Source organism: Patella vulgata, chromosome 1 (assembly GCF_932274485.2).
Source record: "Patella vulgata chromosome 1, xgPatVulg1.2, whole genome shotgun sequence".
Taxonomy (NCBI): domain Eukaryota; kingdom Metazoa; phylum Mollusca; class Gastropoda; family Patellidae; genus Patella; species Patella vulgata.
Window position 1 is genome coordinate 57,608,356 of NC_065879.2, and position 20,572 is coordinate 57,628,927.

Sequence of the window (20,572 nt, forward strand, 5' to 3'; positions counted from 1 at the left end):
ATCAACACAGGGAATTTTGTCACCGTATCCGGTTCCATGCCATATAAGGCATTGTATACTACGGGCGTAGTAACTACTGTCTGAACCATCGTAAATTTTAAACAGATTTCTTTGATTATGAACAAACTACTTAACTTTGGTTATTATAAACTTACCTGTGTGTTTGAAATCAACTTCATTAAATAAAATCCATTGCTTTGATGTTGTATTATTACCGCATTAACCATTCTGACATAGATATACAGGTGCCGACTAAGTTTTGGAATTATATCATAGTCAGCATTTAATAACTGATAATATCGACTTTATTATTCATGATTCATACAGCAAATAATTTTAGTTCACAATATATTGTGTATTTCTGACTGCGGGGGGAAAAAGTGACCCAATTATTTTTTTCTTAAAAAAAACATTGCGTTCCTGTTTGATTCACAAGGTATATAGTACCAGATATTTTCCGACTAACAATAATGTGTAACTACATCGATTATTATGACATTGGAGGCATTTTAATGTGTAATAGTTTTATATCCACCACTATCGGTAATTGTATCTGTATCGGCCGACATATTTTGCTGTCAAAATCTGATATCAGTAAAACCAATAGTAGCCATATCGGACCATCACTAACAGGTAGATTAATCACCGGAATTCACTTATAAACAACGGAATTCATTTATAAACACAGGAATTCACTTTGCAAATATCAGAATTCGCCTGCAAGGCCTCCCTATTTACATATATTTTGCATTAATATTAATAATGAATTACTTAAACACCAAAAATCACAGGAATTCACTTTGAAAACATATAAACACTGGAATTCACTTTCAAAATATGGAATTCGCACTTAAGGCCTTCCTATTTACTAATATTTTGCATTAATAATAAATCACCAGAATTCACTTTGAAAAAATCGGAATTCGCCCCAAAAACAGTTGTATTTACTTATATTTTGCATTAAGAGCGTGTCCGTGAGAAAACCATGCAGAAGGTGCTAAGGCTTCAATCACAGATTTTGACCAAATTTGGTTTATAAGTTGGGATAGTCCCAAAACACATAAATGTGCAATATCAGATAAATCTTTCAATTCCTGACTGAGAAAATTGAAAAAATATTTTTCATATGGTAAAATTGCCAAAATCTATCTTTTCTCAAATACCAACTTTGGCAAGTCCTTACACGTAGCAGAGAGACCAAACTCACACAGTTTGTAGATGACTCACTGCTGTTACCAAAAAATTAACTTCAGACGATTCTGGTGATCGAGATCTGTATACCGACTGGATGTCAAAGCCTGTCTAAATTCCCCATTTTTCGTCACCCAAAGTTTGACGCCCTACAGAATTATAAAAATTGGAAGAAAAATGAAGACATCAATCTGCAGACGGCCTGACATCTATATCATTGCATCTTTTTGTTTGAGAATATCATGGGGCATATTGGCCACAATACAACCAAATGTACTCATCACTGTGGGTAACTCCTGACCTTCAGCCCACATTTCTTGACCTTGTTCATCTTGCCTTAACCAACAGAAACCTGCCATCCAACTCTTGTCATCTTCACCACCTACGATTAGAATAGTGTTTGAATATTTGACAATGCCCGCTCCACACAATGCGTTGGGTAACTCCGGTCCACGACTCCACTCGTTAGTAGCAGGATCATATATCTCTACGCTACTCACACAATGTTCTGGTAAATATTCTTTAATCCATTTATCACTAATAGCCGAATTACCACCTGTAAAAATACACAGAATTTACAAGCCAATAGTACCATACCAACTGATAGCTACATAACCTTCCTAAAAAAGGATGAAAAGTGGTATATGGTCTTCCTGAAAGAGATTATTGATAATAACAAAGACAGGTAAACAAATTCAAAGGTAAGTTGCCAGGCAATTAACCATACGTTATGATGGTGGCATTCAAACCACTATATAAATATGAAAATAAGATATTGGCGGCTGTACTAAATACCCCCAAAAATATTAAAAACACCGAAAAATACCGACAAAACATTGAAAAAAATTTTGTGATACTAATTACCCAAAAAATCAGAAAAACCCTAAATATCGAAAAAATCACTAAATACCAAAAAAACAACACTGGGTAATGGGTCAGACTTGGCCATGCATAAAAATTGTGGGGAACTTAAGGTCACACACGAAAATGGTGGACACTGTGGGTAGTTGGTCATGGATCACACGAGGTCACACATAAGACTTGTGGAGCACTGTAGGTGGGTCATGGGTCAGGCCACTTATAAAAATTGTGCGGCACTCTAGGTGGGTCATGGGTTAGGGTTTTATAAAACGGCAATTTGTAAATGAGTTCCCCGCAATTTTTATGCGTGGCCAAGACTGACCCATGACCCACCTAACAATTTTTATGTGTGGCCTAGGTTGGTTTTTTTTTGGGGGGGGGGGATAATTAGTGATGCTTTTTCAGTAGTTTTCTGATTTTTTTTTTCAGAATTTTACGGTATTTTTTGGCATTTATTACAGCCCAGATATTTTGAACAAATGATTAAAAGATAGGTTGCCAGGCAACAAAACACGCCCACAGCAGCTAAATCGTCCAAGCGGTCGTCAAGGGTTGTCGCATATTTATTCCTTTGTAGGTAATTGGGGCCTTTACAAGACAGTTCCATACAGATCAGATTATAAATTTTGTCGTTTGAGGTTTTACAAGGTTCTACAAACTGAAACAAGGGTCTCAACTCTAGAAGTAATCTACAGAAATTATTGAAATTTGACAGGCTTTTTCGTTTTACTAATTTAAATAATGCATATAAATTTCATACAGATCACAATCGCCATAACTCTAGAAATTATTGACGGAAATTGCTGAAATTCAATAGACCTGTTTCACAAATTTAAATGATGCATATAAATTTCATACATATCGGATGATAACTATCATCAATCGAGGATTAACAAGGTTTAATAAAGTGAAACAAGGGCAATAACTCTAGAGGTAATTATTGTAAATTGCTGAAATTCAATAGGCTTTTTCGTTTCACTAATTTAAATCATGCATATAAATTTCACAAAGATCGGGTGATAATTTTTTGCGTTAGAGCGTTCACAAGGATCAATAAAGTGAAACGGGGGCCATAACTCTAGACGTAATTAATGGAAATTGCTGAAATTCAATAGGCTTCTCCGTTTCACTAAGCTAAATAATGCATATAAATTCCACAAAGATTGAATGATAACTTTTGGCGTTGGAGCGTTCACAAGGTTCAATAAAGTGAAACAAAGGCCATAACTCTAGACGTAATAAACGAAAATTGCTTAAATTCAATAGGCTTCTTCATTTCACCAATTTAAATAATGCATGTAAATTTCAGAAAGATCGGATGATAACTTTTGGAGTTAGAGCGTTCACAAGGTTCAATAAAGTGAAACAAGGGCCATAACTCTAGACGTAATAAACGGAAATTGCTGAAATTCAATAGGATTCTTCATCTCACTAATCTAAATAATGCATATAATTTTCAGAAAGATCGAATGATAACTTTTGACGTTAGAGCGTTCACAAGGATCAATAAAGTGAAACAAGGGCCATAACTCTAGACGTAATAAACGGAAATTGCTGAAATTCAATAGGCTTCTTCGTTTCAGTAACCTAAATAATGCATATAAATTTCAGAAAGATCGGATGATAACTTTTGTCGTTAGAACGTTCACAAGGATCAATAAAGTGAAACAAGGGCCATAACTCTAGACGTAATAAACAGAAATTGTTGAAATTCAATAGTATTCTTCGTTTCACCAACTTAAATATTGCATATAAATTTCACAAAGATCGTATGTTAACTTTTGGCATTAGAGCGTTCACAAGGTTCAACAAAGTGAAACAAGGGCCATAACTCTAGACCTAATAAACAGAAATTATTTAAATTAAATAGGCTTCTTCATTTCACTAATGTAAACAACATATATCAATTTTAAAACCAATTGGATGATAACTTTTGGCGTTACAGCGTTCACAAGAAATTGTGGACGGACGGACGGACCGACGGCAATATAAAAACCTAACTTTTCATTCCTACAAGTATTATAACTGGAAGATAATTTAACAATTTTGAAATAATAAGATACTGATTACCTATAACATATATTTTATCCTTATATACCACACTTCCAGCTAAAACTCGGGGTGTTTTCATGTTAGGTAAAGTTGTCCATGTATCACTTGCTGGATCATACCTATAAGCAGTTTATGATAAATAAATAGCATGGGGTTTTAGTCCTACTGGGCCAATGAAGATGGGCATAAGCCATACAGTCTGCTATGATGAGGGAAATTTTGCCCAGACAGCAGAGCTACAGCCTTGTATTTCAAATTCTAAATGTCAATGGTTTTTTTTACGAGAGTATAATAGACTGGAGCATGGGACAAAGAATGAAGTAGGGATTCCAACAGACTGAAGCCGGGATTCCAACAGAATAACAAAAGTAACAAAACTGGATTTTTGTAAATAAAAGAAAGAGAATGACCTACTTATATGCACAACGACTGAAATCTGTTGTATTTTCACCACCGAATACATAAAGATGTCCTCTGTAACTGACACTAGACATAAAACGTAGAGGTTGGGATAACTGCGCTGCCACCGTCCATACATTTGTATTGGGATCATATTTCTCAACACTACGTAATATTTCAGTACCATCCTGTCCTCCAATAGCAAATATTAATCTGAATTACATTTGAAATATTATTATTAGAAACATGTGAACACAAATTTTTTAACATGTGATTGATTTGCTTAAACCTATTCTAAATATAATTTTGTAACAGTTGATAAGTACAAAACATGATTTGCAAAAGAAAATCAGTTTCGGCTACCAAATTAAGTAGAGAGCGATAACATTTATATCAGTTCAAAATTGACTGTTCATAAGAACAGATTGCCATAAGATCAGCGAAATTGGTCCTTTAATTTATATATATAAATGTTTTGTATGATATTGTTTATGCAATGGTTTACCTCATGCATCAACATTAATGGTCCTCAGGATTCACAAAGAAATTATTTAGGTGTCCCATTAATAAATGTAGGTGGGTCATTCCACAAATGAGGGGTCCAAAGTGTGACATAGGTACTAAAATTTTAAGTTATCTCAATCACTTATGAAATTATACAAATAATGTGTGCCATTTGAGGGACAGTTGGTGATTTCTCATTGTCAAGTTCCAAAGAAAAGAAATGAATGATTTTACATGACAGGTAATGTACAGATTTCTTGTGTAAAGGGACACCAAATTAGACTGTTAATGCTAAATTTCTGTGCATATACTAATGTGTTTATGATGTATTACATGGATATTCCCAAATTCCCGATACAAACTGAACAGTTTCTGTAGATTTTTAATAAAATAAAGATTTGGCAAAATTGATGAAGTTTGTATGACATTAACAATCGATATGAACTACTTGTTAATCAGTTATCATGAAAAATCAACATGGAAAGGTTTACTGTGATTCAGTAGGTGGAAAAGGTTATTTTGAGATTATGATTATACATTTGATTTTATAAGTTTTTCAAGTAGATCTCATCATTCTTCTCAGAAAACTTTTTACAGATTCAAAATCGGATGAAAACTTTTTTTTTTATTGAGGCTCAAAGTTGCGATTTTTGACTTTTCGCGGAAGAAAGGTTTTTCAACACTTTGAAAAAGCCATTTTTGGTGTTTTTTGTGATGCCATATTTCATTTCATATCAAACGTTTTTGGGACATTAATAAAATAAGAAGGAATGGAGACACACAAGTGAAATTATGGGAATATGTCAAAAAGTTTGTGAATTTTTAAAATTACTTATTTCCAATCCGCCATATATTATCAATTTTGGTTGTCATAGCAACCAAAATGGAAAAAATGCAATTTTTGACCTTTTTCAACGCTATTTACCATAATCCAAAAGGTCATCACCACATTTTAAAGTAAGCAGTTTAAAATATTTGAAACCCATGTAATATCAAATGATATGGATTGTGTAAGTTTGAGAAAAATATGAAGGAGTTTGGGCTGTTACCATAGCAACCACATTTATTTTTTTCCAAAAAGCATTATTTTCCAATAATCATGACATCAATATTGATAATTGTATTATTTTAAAAACAGAAGCTATTGGACAAGTTTTTTAAAAATAAATAAAATCAGAATATTTATATGACTTCTCCCAAGAGCTGGAAAGGAGTTCCCTTTTGAAGAACATTCTGCAGTAGTTAATTGTCCATTTTGGCCATTATTAAGACATAAATAAAATATGAAGGAATTAAGATCTTGAAGAGAAATTTTGTTTACAAGTAAATATGTTTGTGAATTTTTAAAATTACTTATCTTTATTCTTGTATATTACTTAATATTTGGTTGTTATAGCAATCAAAACGAAAACAAACACCCCAAAAAAGGCAATGTTATTCCATTTTCAATGGTGTTTACCCTGACAAACCAATATTGATCACCACATTTTAAGTACAGTAGCAGAAAGCATTTTAGCATATATTTGTAGACCATGTCATATAAAATTTTAAGAATTGTATAATTTTAGTGAATTATTAAGGATTTTGGATGGTTGTCATAGCAACCACATAATTTAAAAAAAAGGACAACTGTTGTTTCATTATCATTGTTCTCAGCATTCGTTGCTTACATTATTGTTAGAATTCTGCTTTTACATATTATTTTCTACTCAGAAGATAACATTGACCAATAAAAAATTATTCTCTAAAGACTAAAGAGTAAAAGTAGGTTACTCAGTTACTGATAGGCTATGGTAGGCCTAGTCATGTTTATAAAGGCCTAGGCCTAAAAGCTACAATTTAACTCAAAGAATTGTTATGTTTTACTTCACTTTTGAATATTTCTATTATTCCTTTAAATTGGTATGTAGCCTATTGAGCAACTTTCTTTTTTGTATATTTTAATCAATGTAAATAAATATCAAATCAAGGCCTAAAGGCCTTACGTTTGTCGGTTCTTTCAACTTGTTTAACTGGCCAACATTAACAAATAATATGTGATACTCGAGGTGTTAAATATAGTTTTCAAAAAAACCCAAAGAATTAAAATTATAATAATTAGTATGAAACCTGTTATATAATGCTAAATTATTTAATAAAACGTTTTGCGAAAATTGGGTATCCGTATCAATACTAAGTGATAGTAATTAGTAATATATTGACATTACTGACCTAATTGAAACTCATAATATAATCTATGTCGGTTCCATCAACTCAAACGAAATGTTGTAAATTGCCAACGGCAAATACAGAAATTGAGCCATTTTTCAAACTATTTCAGCTAGCGTTAATTCTTTGGTCCAACTTTATTTGGGTATAATTCCCTTTTTAAGTGGGTAGAAATCGATGTACTATTATCAGTAGTACTATACTATCTTCCTCACGGCTGTGGTCGGTACCGAGACCCATGTGGATATTTTCCGGTTTCATTTCCATTCGTGTGCACAGAAATGCTTTAAAATTGGGCTTGAATAATTCAGTGAACAGCGAATTTATGATTTCAGTGCATTGAAACATTCGTCAATGTTACGGAATTTTTCAATTCTTGAAAAATAATTGGTGTTAAAAGTAGAGACGTGTGGTCGCTGGGAGGAAATTTCCGTTCGATTTTTTTATATCCTGTCACATGGTTATAAAAGCGAGCGAATATGAGTCACGTGAAAAAAATGAATTAACTATCCATATTTATTTTCAGGCAAGTCCTTTATTCATATAACATAACACTTACTTCATAAATAAACATCGGAGTTGCTTGTCGACGTAATTTACCGCGAATATGAGTCTTAGGAACTTGGAATACACTTTAGTTTTGGTGTTGAAATGACGTCATAACAAGGCAAAACTATGCGATTTATTTTTGACAAAATTGCTCATGGTATACCATTTTCAATTGCTTGGCGGGTGCACTTACCATGCTCCGATTTTGTTGATTTTAATACCATCAAAAGGACAATAAAACAAACTTTCAATCGGTCGGGGGTGAAATATTGACAAATCGCCTAAAAAATGGATTGTGTGAATTGAAGCGTTCAACTTGCAAAAAATGCGTGGTATTTCGAAATGACAACAAAGCACCCCCGACCGATTGAAAGATCGCTCATTTATCTTTCCAATGATATTAGAATGAAAAAATAATATTAAAAATAAGTGCGCCCGCTGAGCACTTGAAGTGGGGTACCCTCGTTTAAAAACGTGACAAAAACACGGGAAATTAACGTTTTTCAACTTACGTTTATGAAATTAATAAAATGAACACATATATAAAAATTATATCAAACAAAAGAACAGGATATCGGCTTCCAAAATATTTTAAAATTATTACAAAATATTAAATAGCCACCGTATGACGTTAAATTGAAAAAGGGTTACAAATCGGGAAAAAATGACTTTCTTCCAACGCGGGAAATGGAGCTGTGACACGTAGATTCAGAGTACTGCAGTTTCACGTGTAAAGGGACACCAAATGTTGATGACGTGCCTACTAATATTAAATCAAACCATATTATGTAGTATTTCTCCTTTAAAACTTGAAAAATAAATATACTTTCAAATATAAAACCAGCAGCTGCCAGGCAGGATACGCCCACATTTTCAAGAGATGGATAGAGAACAAGCTAACAAGAAAGTGATTTTTCCTACAATCAAGGGCCATAATTCAGGAAATTACAATTCGATATGCTCAAATTCAATAGCCATTTTGTCTGTCAATTTTGGGCCGATTTTCACAAAATTCGAACTCAGCTATCCTTAGGGTGTAACGGTGATATAATATGTTTTTTTAAATCGGATAAAAATTATGACCTTTATAGGCTCCACAAGCTATAAACGCGATTTTTCGTACAATCAGGGGCCATAATTCAGGAAGTTACGTTCCGATATGCGCAAATATCGAAAGGAACCGAGATCTTTGGGTTATAAACTTACATTTCAAGTTTCAACAAAATACGTTAACCAGCGGCTGCCAGGCAGGATACGCCCACATTTTCGAGAGATGGACAGACAACAAGCTAAGAAGAAAGTGATTTTTCCTACAATCAAGGGCCATAATTCAGGAAATTACAATTCGATATGCGCAAATATCGAAAGGAACAGAGATCTTTGTGTTATAAACTTACATTTCAAGTTTCAACAAAATCGGATAAAAATTGTGACTTCTATAGGGTCCACAACTTTGATATACCCCATTTTTACGCTATTTGAGAACGAAGGGCGGCCATTTTATCTGTCAGTTTTGGGCTGATTTTCACGAAATTCGAACTCAGTCATCTTTAGGGTGTATCAGTGATATAATAATACGTTTTTTTAAATCGGATAAAAATTATGACCTCTATAGGTTCCAAAAGCTAACCAGCGGCTGCCAGGCAGGATACGCCCACATTTTCGAGAGATGGATAGAGAACAAGCTAAAAAGAAAGCGATTTTTCGTACAATTAGGGTCCATAATTCAGGAAGTTACGGTCCGATATGCACGAATATCGAAAGGAACTGAAATCTTTGGATTATAAACTTACATTTCAAGTTTCAACAAAATCGGATAAAAATTGTGACCTCTATAGGGTCCACAACCTTGATATACTATATTTTTACGCTAATTGAGAACGAACGGCGGCCATTTTGTCTGTCAATTTTGGGGCGATTTTCACGGTAATATAATAATACGTTTTTTTAAATCGGATAAAAATTATGACCTCTAATGGGTTCACAAGCTAAAAACATGATTTTTCGTACAATCAGGGGCCATAATTCAGGAAGTTACGGTCTGATATCGGCGAATATCGAAAGGAACCGAGATCTTTGGGTTATAAACTTACATTTCAAGTTTCAACAAAATCGGATAAAAATTGTGACCTCTATAGGGTCCACAACCTTGATATACCATATTTTTACGCTATTTGAGAACGAACGGTGGCCATTTTGTCTGTCAATTTTGGGCTGATTTTCATGAAATTCGAACTCATTCATCCTTAGGGTGTAACGGTGATATAATAATACGTTTTTTTAAATCAGTTAAAAATTATGACCTCTATAGGGTCCACAAGCTAAAAACTTGATTTTTCGTACAATCAGGGGCCATAATTCAGGAAGTTACGGTCCGATATGCGTGAATATCGAAAGGAATCGAGATCTTTGGGTTATAAACTTACATTTCAAGTTTCAACAAAATCGGATAAAAATTGTGACCTCTATAAGGTCCACAACCTTGATATACCATATTCTTACGCTATTTGAAAACGAACGGCAGCCATTTTGTCTGTCAATTTTGGGCCGATTTCACGAAATTCGAACTCAGTCGTCCTGAGGGTTTAACGGTGATATAATAATATGTTTTTTTAAATCGGATAAAAATTATGACCTCTATAGGGTCCACAAGCTAAAAACGCGATTTTTCGTACAATCAGGGGCCATAATTCAGGAAGTTACGGTCCGATATGCGCGAATATCGAAAGGAACCAAGATCTTTGGTTTATAAACTTACATTTCAAGTTTCAACAAAATCGGATAAAAATTGTGACCTCTATAGGGTCCACAACCTTGATATACCATATTTTTACGCTATTTGAGAACGAACGGCGGCCATTTTGTCTGTCAATTTTGGGCCGATTGTCACGAAATTCGAATTCAGTCGTCCTTAGGGTGTAATGGTGATATAATAACACGTTTTTTTAAATCGGATAAAAATTATGACCTCGTACAATCAGGGGCCATAATTCAGGAAGTTACGTTCCGATATGCGCGAATATCGAAATGGACCAAGATCTTTGGGTTATAAACTTACATTTCAAGTTTCAACAAAATCGGATAAAAATTGTGACCTCTATAGGGTCCACAAGCTAAAAACGTGATTTTTCGTACAAACAGGGGCCATAATCCATGAAGTTTTTGATCCGATACATGCCAATATCGAATGCAGCCAAGACCTTTTGGAGATAAACCTATATTTCAAGTTTCGCCAAAATCAGATAAGAATTGTGACCTGTAGAGTGTCCACAAACAAATTGTGGACGGACAAGGGCGACGGCATAATACGTCCACATGAAAATGTGGCCGTATAAAAAATATTAAACATTCAACAATCAAAATAAGTAGCAGTCTTTGAGAATTGGTTGTGTCCCTTTAAATAGCTTATGTTGTGAATCCTTTTAGCCATAACATTAACAATGAAACAAAAGACTTGAAAAGAGCAAGGTAACATTTCAAGATTGTTAGCATGTTTACTGGAAAGCAAAGAAAATAATGTAGCATTGGTTACATACGCGTATACTAATACAATATCTAGTTAATAATAGGGACACAAAAGTTTTGGTTTCCCATTTTCATAATAATATTCTGACACCGCGATCCCCCAATATCAAGGAAGTGATAATTTTCATTTATGGAAGAATACTGTTATTTTGGACTCGGCAATTATAACGTTCAGCATCTATGTGTCATATGCAGGGGGTAAATTCACATCACGACGTAATTTCGATAACAACGTAAATACAGGGACGCTAAACTTTGATTCGAACTCATTCAGAAAATATCCATTCGCCGGGCCATCGGATGCTTTGGTTATGTCTATCATGTGACCATAAACTAAACATCTCTCTCTGACGTAATTCGCAGCTAATAGTGGGCGTTACCAGCGGCATAAACAAGCACTTCGTAAATTGAATGAGGGACTCGATTTTCAATATCGACAAAGCTAATAAAATTTTCACAGACAATTTTACACAATACAACTGCTTATGTTTTCGGAATTTGTTATTTATTACAACATCATCCAAATAGAATTAAGATGAAACATTTTGGTTTGATTTTTCAAGTTAAGATCGTGGCTACTTTAACAATAATACAACGTAAATATTGGGGACACAAAAATTTACGTTGTGAGACGTGAATAAAAATCCTCCCACTGAGATTACTTACCATTTGTTAAGAAATGAAAAATTAGCAAACAAAATCTTAGATTCTCTACTGCATGTTTCGCGAAAATATTTGGAAATATTAGTCTTGTGCTCAACATGGTCCAGTTGTTAAAATGTTGAGTACAAAATGTCCCCAAAACGTAACACAAAAATTCAGGGACACCACGAATTGCAACATAGAAAAATTTAACCTCAAACCAATTTTCTATGTTTTAATAGAAAATAAATATAAAATAATAAACATATTACATGATCAATTACTTTTATAAACAATTGGTGATCAATAAATAGGTGTTTCTGCTGCTTTGAGCAATGATATGTATGAATTTTCAATCGGACCCCTCATTTGTGGAATGACCCAGGTGCAATAAGTAATTAATAACAGTGGAATTCGAGATTGCCTAGGACTGAGTAATATATTCAAGAATCTGAGTCCCATAAATCCCTGGTTTTGTGAAACTGACCCAAGATTTATTGTAAGACTTGTAATTGCAAAGACAGGTAGAGGGCAACGAAAGATACGCCCACAGCAGCTATGTCATCCGAGCAGTACACAAAGCCCCTATTTATTTGAAAAATCACATTTTTAGCTTGTCGACAGATGTTGAAGGAGATAAAGCTATATTTCAAGTTTCGTTGAAATTGTATAAAAATTGTGACCTGTAGAGTGTCCACAAACAAATTGTGGATGGACAAATAGGAGCGACGACAATATACGTCCACATGAAAATGTGGGCGTATAAAAATTATGACCTCTATAGGGTCCACAACCTTGATATACCATATTTTTATGCTATTTGAGAACGAACGGCGGCCATTTTGTCTGTCAGTTTTGGGCCAATTTTCACGAAAATCGAACTCAGTCGTCCTTAGGGTGTAACGGTGATATAATAATATATTTGTTTAAATCGGATAAAAATTATGACCTCTATAGGGTCCACAAGCTAAAAACGTGATTTTTCGTACAATCAGGGGCCATAATTCAGGAAGTTACAGTCCGATATGCATGAATATCGAAAGGAACCAAGATCTTTGGGTTATAAGCATACATTTCAAGTTTAAACCAAATCGGATAAAAATTGTGACCTCTACAGTGTTCACAAGCTAAATACGTGATTTTTCGTACTATCAGGGGCCATAATCCATGAAGTTACAGTCCGATACATGCCAATATCGAAAGGAACCAAGATCTTGGGGTGATAATCCTATATTTCAAGTTTCATTGAAATTGGATAAAAATTGTGACCTGTAGACTGTTCACAAACAATTGTGGACGGACGGAGGCGACGACAATCTACGTCGAACTCTAAATTCTAAATTCGAACTCAACCTTCCTTACGGTGTAACGGTGATGTAATCAAACGTTTTTTTAAATCAGATAATAATTGTGACCTCCAGAGGGACCACAAGCTAAAAAAAAGGCTATTTTTCGGACAATCAGGGGCCATAATTCAGAAAGTTAGGATCCGATATGCGCAAATATCGAAAGGAACCAAGATCTTTAGGTTATAAACATACATTTCAAGTTTCATCAAAATCAAATTAAAATTGTGACCTCTATAGGGTCCACAACCTTGATATACCATAATTTTACACTATTTGCGTACAAACGGCGACCATTTTGTCGGGCAATTTTGGTCTGATTTTCACGAAATTCAAACTCAACCTTCCTTAAGGTGTAGCAGTGATATAATCAATCGTTTTTTTAATCGAATAATAATTGCGACCTCCAGAGGGACCACAAGATTTTTTGAAGTGATCAAGGGCCATAACTCTGGCAGTAATTATCGGAAATGGCTGAAAATCAATAGGCTTCTTTGTCTCGTGACCTTAAACACTGTGTATAAATTTAAAGTCAATCGGATATTAACTTTGTCCTCTAGAGCATCAACAAGATTTTTCAAAGTGATCAAGGGCCATAACTCTGGCAGTAATTATCGGATATCGCTGAAAATCAACAGGCTTCGTCGTCTCATGACCTTAAACAATGTGTATAAATTTAAAATCAATCGGATATTAACTTTGGCCTTTAGAGCGTCCACAAGATTTTTCAAAGCGATCAAGGGCCAGAACTCTGGCAGTAATTATCGGAAATTGCTGAAAATTAATAGGCTTCTTTGTCTCATGACCTTTAACACTGTGTATAAATTTAAAGTAAATCGGATGTTAACTTTAGTCTCTAGAGCATCCACAAGCAATTGTGGACGCCAGACTGAAGGACGGACGGCGGAGACGACAATATACGACCACATTTCAATGTGGGCATATAAAAAGGCAGGAGACCAATATTGACCAGACGAGATGCTATTTCATGCTATGCTATCAGTGATCACATGAACAATTATCAGAAACTGTTCAAATCAATAGGCTTCTTTGTCTCATGACAATAAACACTGTGTATAAATTTAACTTCAGCCGGATTGACGGACTGACAGGCGCAGCGACAATACACGACCATGTGCATTTAAATGTGGCCTTATAAAAATCACCCATCAACTACTGTTAGTGCGAATTGTGATCTGGCTACTAGTAGTCTTGTTTTACAGGTCCATGCAGCTTCTAATTGGTCAAATTGATAAACACCATTACACACTCCTTCCATTGTTATAGAACCCCGATAATTTATCTTTCTAATAGCACCACCTGCCAGATATATCTGATTATCACCAGTTACAGCCACACCTAAAATATCAAAATATTCCATTACTCTAAGGAACAAAGTTGTAAACCAAGCTTCTGGTTAGGCCCCTGACGAATTCTAACTGTAGAGTGGTCCAAGTTCAACAAATTCTACAACACAGACAATAATTTGGGCTTATTTTAGCACTATATGATAATACTTACCATAACCAGCGGCTGCCAGACAGGATACGCCCACATTTTCGAGAGATGGATAGAGAACAAGCTAAAACGAAAGTGATTTTTCCTACAATCAAGGGCCATAATTCAGGAAATTACAATTCGATATTTGCAAATATCGAAAGGAACCGAGATCTTTGGGTTATAAACTTACATTTCAGGTTGTGACCTCTATAGGGTCCACAATCTTGATATACCATATTTATACGCTATTTGAGAACAAACGGCTGCCATTTTGTCTGACAGTTCCGGGCCGATTTTCACGAAATTCGAACTCAGTCGTCCTTAGGGTTTAACGGTGATATAATAATACGTTTTTTTAAATCGGATAAAAATTATGACCTCTATTGAGTCCACAAGCTAACCAAAGGAACCAAGATCTTTGGGTTATAAGCATACATTTCAAGTTTAAACCAAATCGGATAAAAATTGTGACCTCTACAGTGTTCACAAGCTAAAAATGTGATTTTTCGTACAATCAGGGGCCATAATCCATGAAGTTACAGTCCGATACATGCCAATATCGAAAGGAACCGAGATCTTAGGGTGATAAACCTATATTTCCAGTTTCATTGAAATCGGATAAAAATTTTGACCTGTAGACTGTTCACAAACAATTGTGGACGGACGGACAGGGGCGACGACAATATATATATCCACATGAAAATGTGGGCATATAAAAACTTAATTCATCAACAATTGAAGGCTGGCCACGTTTGATTTTTGAAGATATAACCATATTGGCATGTTCGAAAGATTGGTTGCCAGGCAACGAAACATACGCCCACAGCAGCTAAGTCGTCCGAGCAGTCAACAAGAGTTGTCACATATTTATCCTATTGTTGGTAATGAAACATTTATAATACACTATAATCTCATTAAGTAATTATCAGAAAATAATTAGAATTTGTTTGGCTTTTAGTTCTGCCCCATGCTAACATTTACGGTAATTCAGGGGTTTCATTAAATATTACTGTAGGTGGGTAAAGTATGAGAGTAGGAGGCAAATATTTTTTGATAGCCAAAGGGTTGAAAAAGGAGTTGATCGAATTGAGCACCGACTGCGCGAAATAACCTAGAGGGGTTCGGTAGCATGCACACACACCCCCCTCCCCCCCCGGAGAAAATTTTACATTTTGGCACGCAATATGATACAATTTGTTTGATTTTACACCACTTTTATCAATCTAGATAAAGGCCAAATATGGCGTTCTCTGTATTTCTATCAGAACCTTTAATATCGGGTAAATAGTTTTTGAATGTAAAAGTTAGCAAACACGGTACCGGTAATTAACTAATGAAATAGTTTTTGAATGTAAAAGTTAGCACACACGGTAATTAAATAGTGAACAGGTTTGAAAACTCAGTTTGGTGCAGTCGCAGAAAATCCCTTTATCTTTTCTAATGTGTATATATAGCTATCTGGTACATCAATACATCGTGGGCTATTAAACTTTTTTTTTCAGTCATTATTATTATTATTGGGTGTAGGTTCGGTAGTTACTACATATTTTATTCCATGTCAGTTTACCGATATATAATCTCGTCATGGATTGTATTGTGAATTACGAGAATCGCACGTCTTTGACGCTCCATGACATGTCCATATGAATTCCAGGTAGATATTAAAATTTTAATTTGATCATACATTTCATGGTTTCACAAACCAGTGTAACACTATCTTACAGATAACAGAAGATCAGCATAATGTATAAAACATTTATTGAGAACATGAAATAGACATAAATCGGGAGGAGCTCTATTCCAAGTCTGACTTACTGTCAGTAAACGCCTGCTTATAATAGCGTCTAACAATTAGGGAAGATGGACAGGAGTGATCACCATATATAGTATTGTTTATTTATCAAATTATGATGTCTGTAATTACACTGCATATTTCTTTGGAAGTCATTGTCAGGTCAAGGTATGATGCACTGACCACTAATACATTCTCTTTGAAGTTCTGTCGAATTATACATGGATCACGTGTAGCTTGTAAAGAACATATTGAATAAATTAGATGTTTAATAAGATTGTGCCTTAACAAAAGTTTATAGAGAGTTTAAACGTCAACTTCAGGTATAGATCCCTTTGTCACACCAGTTCATGTTAGTTAAATTTAATTTTTCATTGAATATAATCCACTGATAACGTTGTTTAACGTTATAATTTTTTACTTTATAATGTACGCATGCTGACAAAAGCTTTATTTTATAAATGTTGTCGTTATTATTGCAGGCTATGCGAGATAGTAAAACAAAATTTTATTTTATAGCAATTTCAATTATGGTTGTCACGTGATCATTGTGTCGTTTGTCTATCATCGTTGAATGAATAAAAACTAAAAGGTGATAGACAAAAACTAAACTATTACGCAGAGACGTATATTAAGTTTTACCGACGTAAACCAGTCTTTCCTCTGCTGGTACACTACTCACGAAAGATATGGCGATATTTCTTTTGCGTTTGATACATAGGCTTACATATATGTATCACCACCCCCGTTAAAGTACGAAAGATTCATATGCTTTGGTGCCATTTTGTGAAGATCATGCAGACATTGAGCAGCGATCTTCGAGACGGAAGAAACCGCCATGTTATTATAAATAGCACCACTTTTCGACACCCATGGTCAGCACGGGATTTTTGACACCGGTTCCATGGACCAACGGGAAGATAAAATACCGGTTATTGGAAACTCTGAAATGCGTGAAAACTAGCCGGTATATATGACAGCTTTCAGTATAGAGTATGCAAAATAGTAAGGTATAAAGAGATAAGCCTCGTAACCTTTTTATATTGAGTATAAATTTAATTGATGGTTAAGAAATTTCGAGTAAAGTAGGTGAAAAAAGGGAAGGCTTCTTCGTCTCACTAATGTTAACAACATTAATTTCGAAACAATCAGATGATAAATGTAGTCTGTAGAGTGAAATTGTGGACGACGGACGGACATACGTGCGGACAGGGCAATATATGACCACATTTCCAATGTGGGCGTATAAAAATTGGTTGAAATAATGTTCGGAGCACATTATCAAGGCAGTTAACTCTTTGTGACAAAACGAGTTACAGGGAGGCAGACCACCATTAATTTCCCCATTGACATCAACGTTAATTCTTGCCTCTTTGCCCACATCCCACTTTTCGTTGGGCTGAATGCTTTTTACTAGACAGAGGAACAAATGGTCATGTCTTTGCACTAAAATTTGTATGAGGTTGACGACCAAAATTTTGAGATACACAAACTTGAAGAAGCATACCAAAAACATGTAACTAGTTGCCGTACATATCACCGTAGCCAACCTGATAACCCTGTTATCCTTTCGCTTAAAAATCATGAATATTTACCAAAACCTGGCAGAAAATGTTAATTCAAACCCTCTTCATCCCTTCTAGACCAAAAAATCAACAAAAATGGGCATACAAAAGGGGAGAAAAGAGACAGAGAGAGAATTGCTATAAATAGACGAACTACAATTTAAGGGTACCGAGATGGTGAAATTTAAAGGTGGTCTGCCTCCTATATGGTTTTATAAGTTCATATATCATCAAAATTCTTTTCTTTATAGCTTCACATTTATTTTTTCAACATTATTATCACAAAAAAGTAATTACTGCAGAAACGGTGACCCTTTAAAGTTATGTACTGTTTTGTATACTGGATTGCAGCTCAGGTCCATGGGCCTTTTGTTCTGAAATCGAAGATTCTTTCTTAATTTTGTCAAAATGTGAGTTCTGCAAAAAGATTTAAAGAGTTTCAAACAATTCACATCAAAAATATTCAAATTATTGGAATATTTGTCAAAAATTGACTTTCTTATACCTTTTTCTACAAAATGGTCAATTTTTGACACTTTGTATGCCTCAAACTACCAATATTTCCCTATTTCTTGGAAAGTCTGAGATGAATGGCATCTATTTCTAGAAACTTTGGTCAGAAGACAAGCTGCAAATTGGTTGCATTGAAGGTAACTGTAAGGAACTATAGTGAAACTTGTAAGCCCATCCCCGAAAAATGTTGCTGTGGTAATAAATCCAACTTGTGTCCACATAAGTAATACTGTTGATGGAATATGGCTAATAGCCATGTTATTCTATCCCTGGCTTATATACATACTTATAAACACAGTTAGTTGTATGAATTATTTATTCAAATATGGATTGATAAATGTAAAACAAATGCTGTATTTAGGTGATAACCAGCCACTCTAATAAAAGGGTCACAAAGCACTATTTTTTTTTTCAAAAATGGGAATATTTCAGTACTTAAAATACTTTAACAATCAGACATATCTTTGAAATTACATAGTGTAAATATTTTGTGGAAGCAAGTTGTTTTAATCTTTACATCAATTTCCTGACAAAATGAGGTGGAACAAGCCAACAGTGAGGCTGATGTCCCCCGCCGAAATTCCAAAATAAATAGATGACACACATTTATTAATCGCACATTTTTTTTTTTTTCAAAAGTATCAAGCAATCAAACTATACACAAGTTTCATCACTCTCTATCAGATAGAATCAAGATTATCTTGTCCCAAAGCATTGACCAATGAAATTGATTAGCTCTGCTTAGCTTCAGCTCGAAATGTTTATTATTGAACTCAGTCAAGACATTCACATAATGAACATCTACATCAAGTCTAACCATTCTACCTCAATTAAAAGCAGAGTTGTTATGTTCCAAAGTCTTGACCAATCAAACTGCTTATCGCTCATTAGCCTAAGCAGAAAATTCTCACCATCGAAATTAGTTAAGGTAATGATATAATGAATCTATATTCGGAGTTCCATCGCTCTCACTTCATTATAACCAAAGTTATCGTGCCTCAAAGCATCAACCAATCAGATTGCTTATTTATGCTTACCCTAAGCATACTATGTTCATCATAGAACTCCATCAAGGCATTTACCTAATGAACGCAACAAATAATACATTTACATCCAAAATGTAAAACATTAAGCTGCAAAAAACACATCTACAACATATCCATTTTGGAAGAAATGTCATAGGATTACATGTTTGGCCATAAACAAAAAGTCTTAGAAATCCTTGAAATCTTATATGTAACTATTTGTTTGCGTCAAATAAAATGCTCGGTTACAATTCAAGCACAAAATCCAATTACTGCTAATTTGGAGTCAACAAATGTTCAATTGAATATCCAAATATCATGTTCAAGAAAAGGGGTGGGGTGGGGAGGGTGAGCCAGTCTAAATGAAATGAAGAAAGAGAAATTTACCTGCAAACACATAGATTTTACTTTCTCGAGAAGGGAAATGCAACAATTTCAGGTTTTGAAAGATTAAATTTGTGTTAAGCCAGAGGAAAACAGCAGCAAAATGCAGTTCACTCATGTTTTGAAAATTCTAACACACCTAAGCAGAACATAATTAAGACTAAATTTCTTTATTTTTAAATTTTTGACAAACACATGAATACTTTTTCAATATCTGACAAACACATGGATCCTTTCCAAGTTATTTAACAATAAAAATAAAGACATGCAAGACATTTTGGTTCATTTTACAACAGATGAATAATTAAAATTTTGACAGCAATATTGGGGGTAATCTGAAGAATTTCAGACAATTTATCATGATTTTTAGGCAATATTGAGTGAAATTATGATACTTTCTTCCCGTCTAACCTTTATGATGCAGAAAAAGTAAAAATCATACACTGAAAATCACAAAATTTTGACTAAAATCAAAATTTCCCCTCCCAAATTTGTCAAATATTTTTGAAATTTTAC

At 34.4% G+C, this 20,572-nt stretch overlaps 1 protein-coding gene across 2 annotated transcripts in view; it reads right to left on the reverse strand.

Annotated features, from left to right (window-relative positions):
• Positions 1 to 282: 282 nt before the first annotated feature.
• LOC126808778 (kelch-like protein 40a) overlaps positions 283 to 20,572 on the reverse strand; it is a 60,913-nt gene continuing 40,623 nt past the window's right edge. Inside the window, exons 3-6 of one of the 2 annotated variants that reach the window (XM_050533750.1) lie at positions 14,444 to 14,636; positions 4,519 to 4,716; positions 4,123 to 4,223; positions 283 to 1,747 (exon numbers count right to left, since the gene is read on the reverse strand). In XM_050533750.1, coding sequence (XP_050389707.1) covers positions 1,401 to 1,747; positions 4,123 to 4,223; positions 4,519 to 4,716; positions 14,444 to 14,636 — 839 coding nt within the window. In that variant the 3' untranslated portion in view covers positions 283 to 1,400. Of the gene's footprint in view, positions 1,748 to 4,122; positions 4,224 to 4,518; positions 4,717 to 14,443; positions 14,637 to 18,431; positions 18,509 to 20,572 lie in introns of those variants that run through there. The other variant, XM_050533753.2, reaches the window with a different exon arrangement.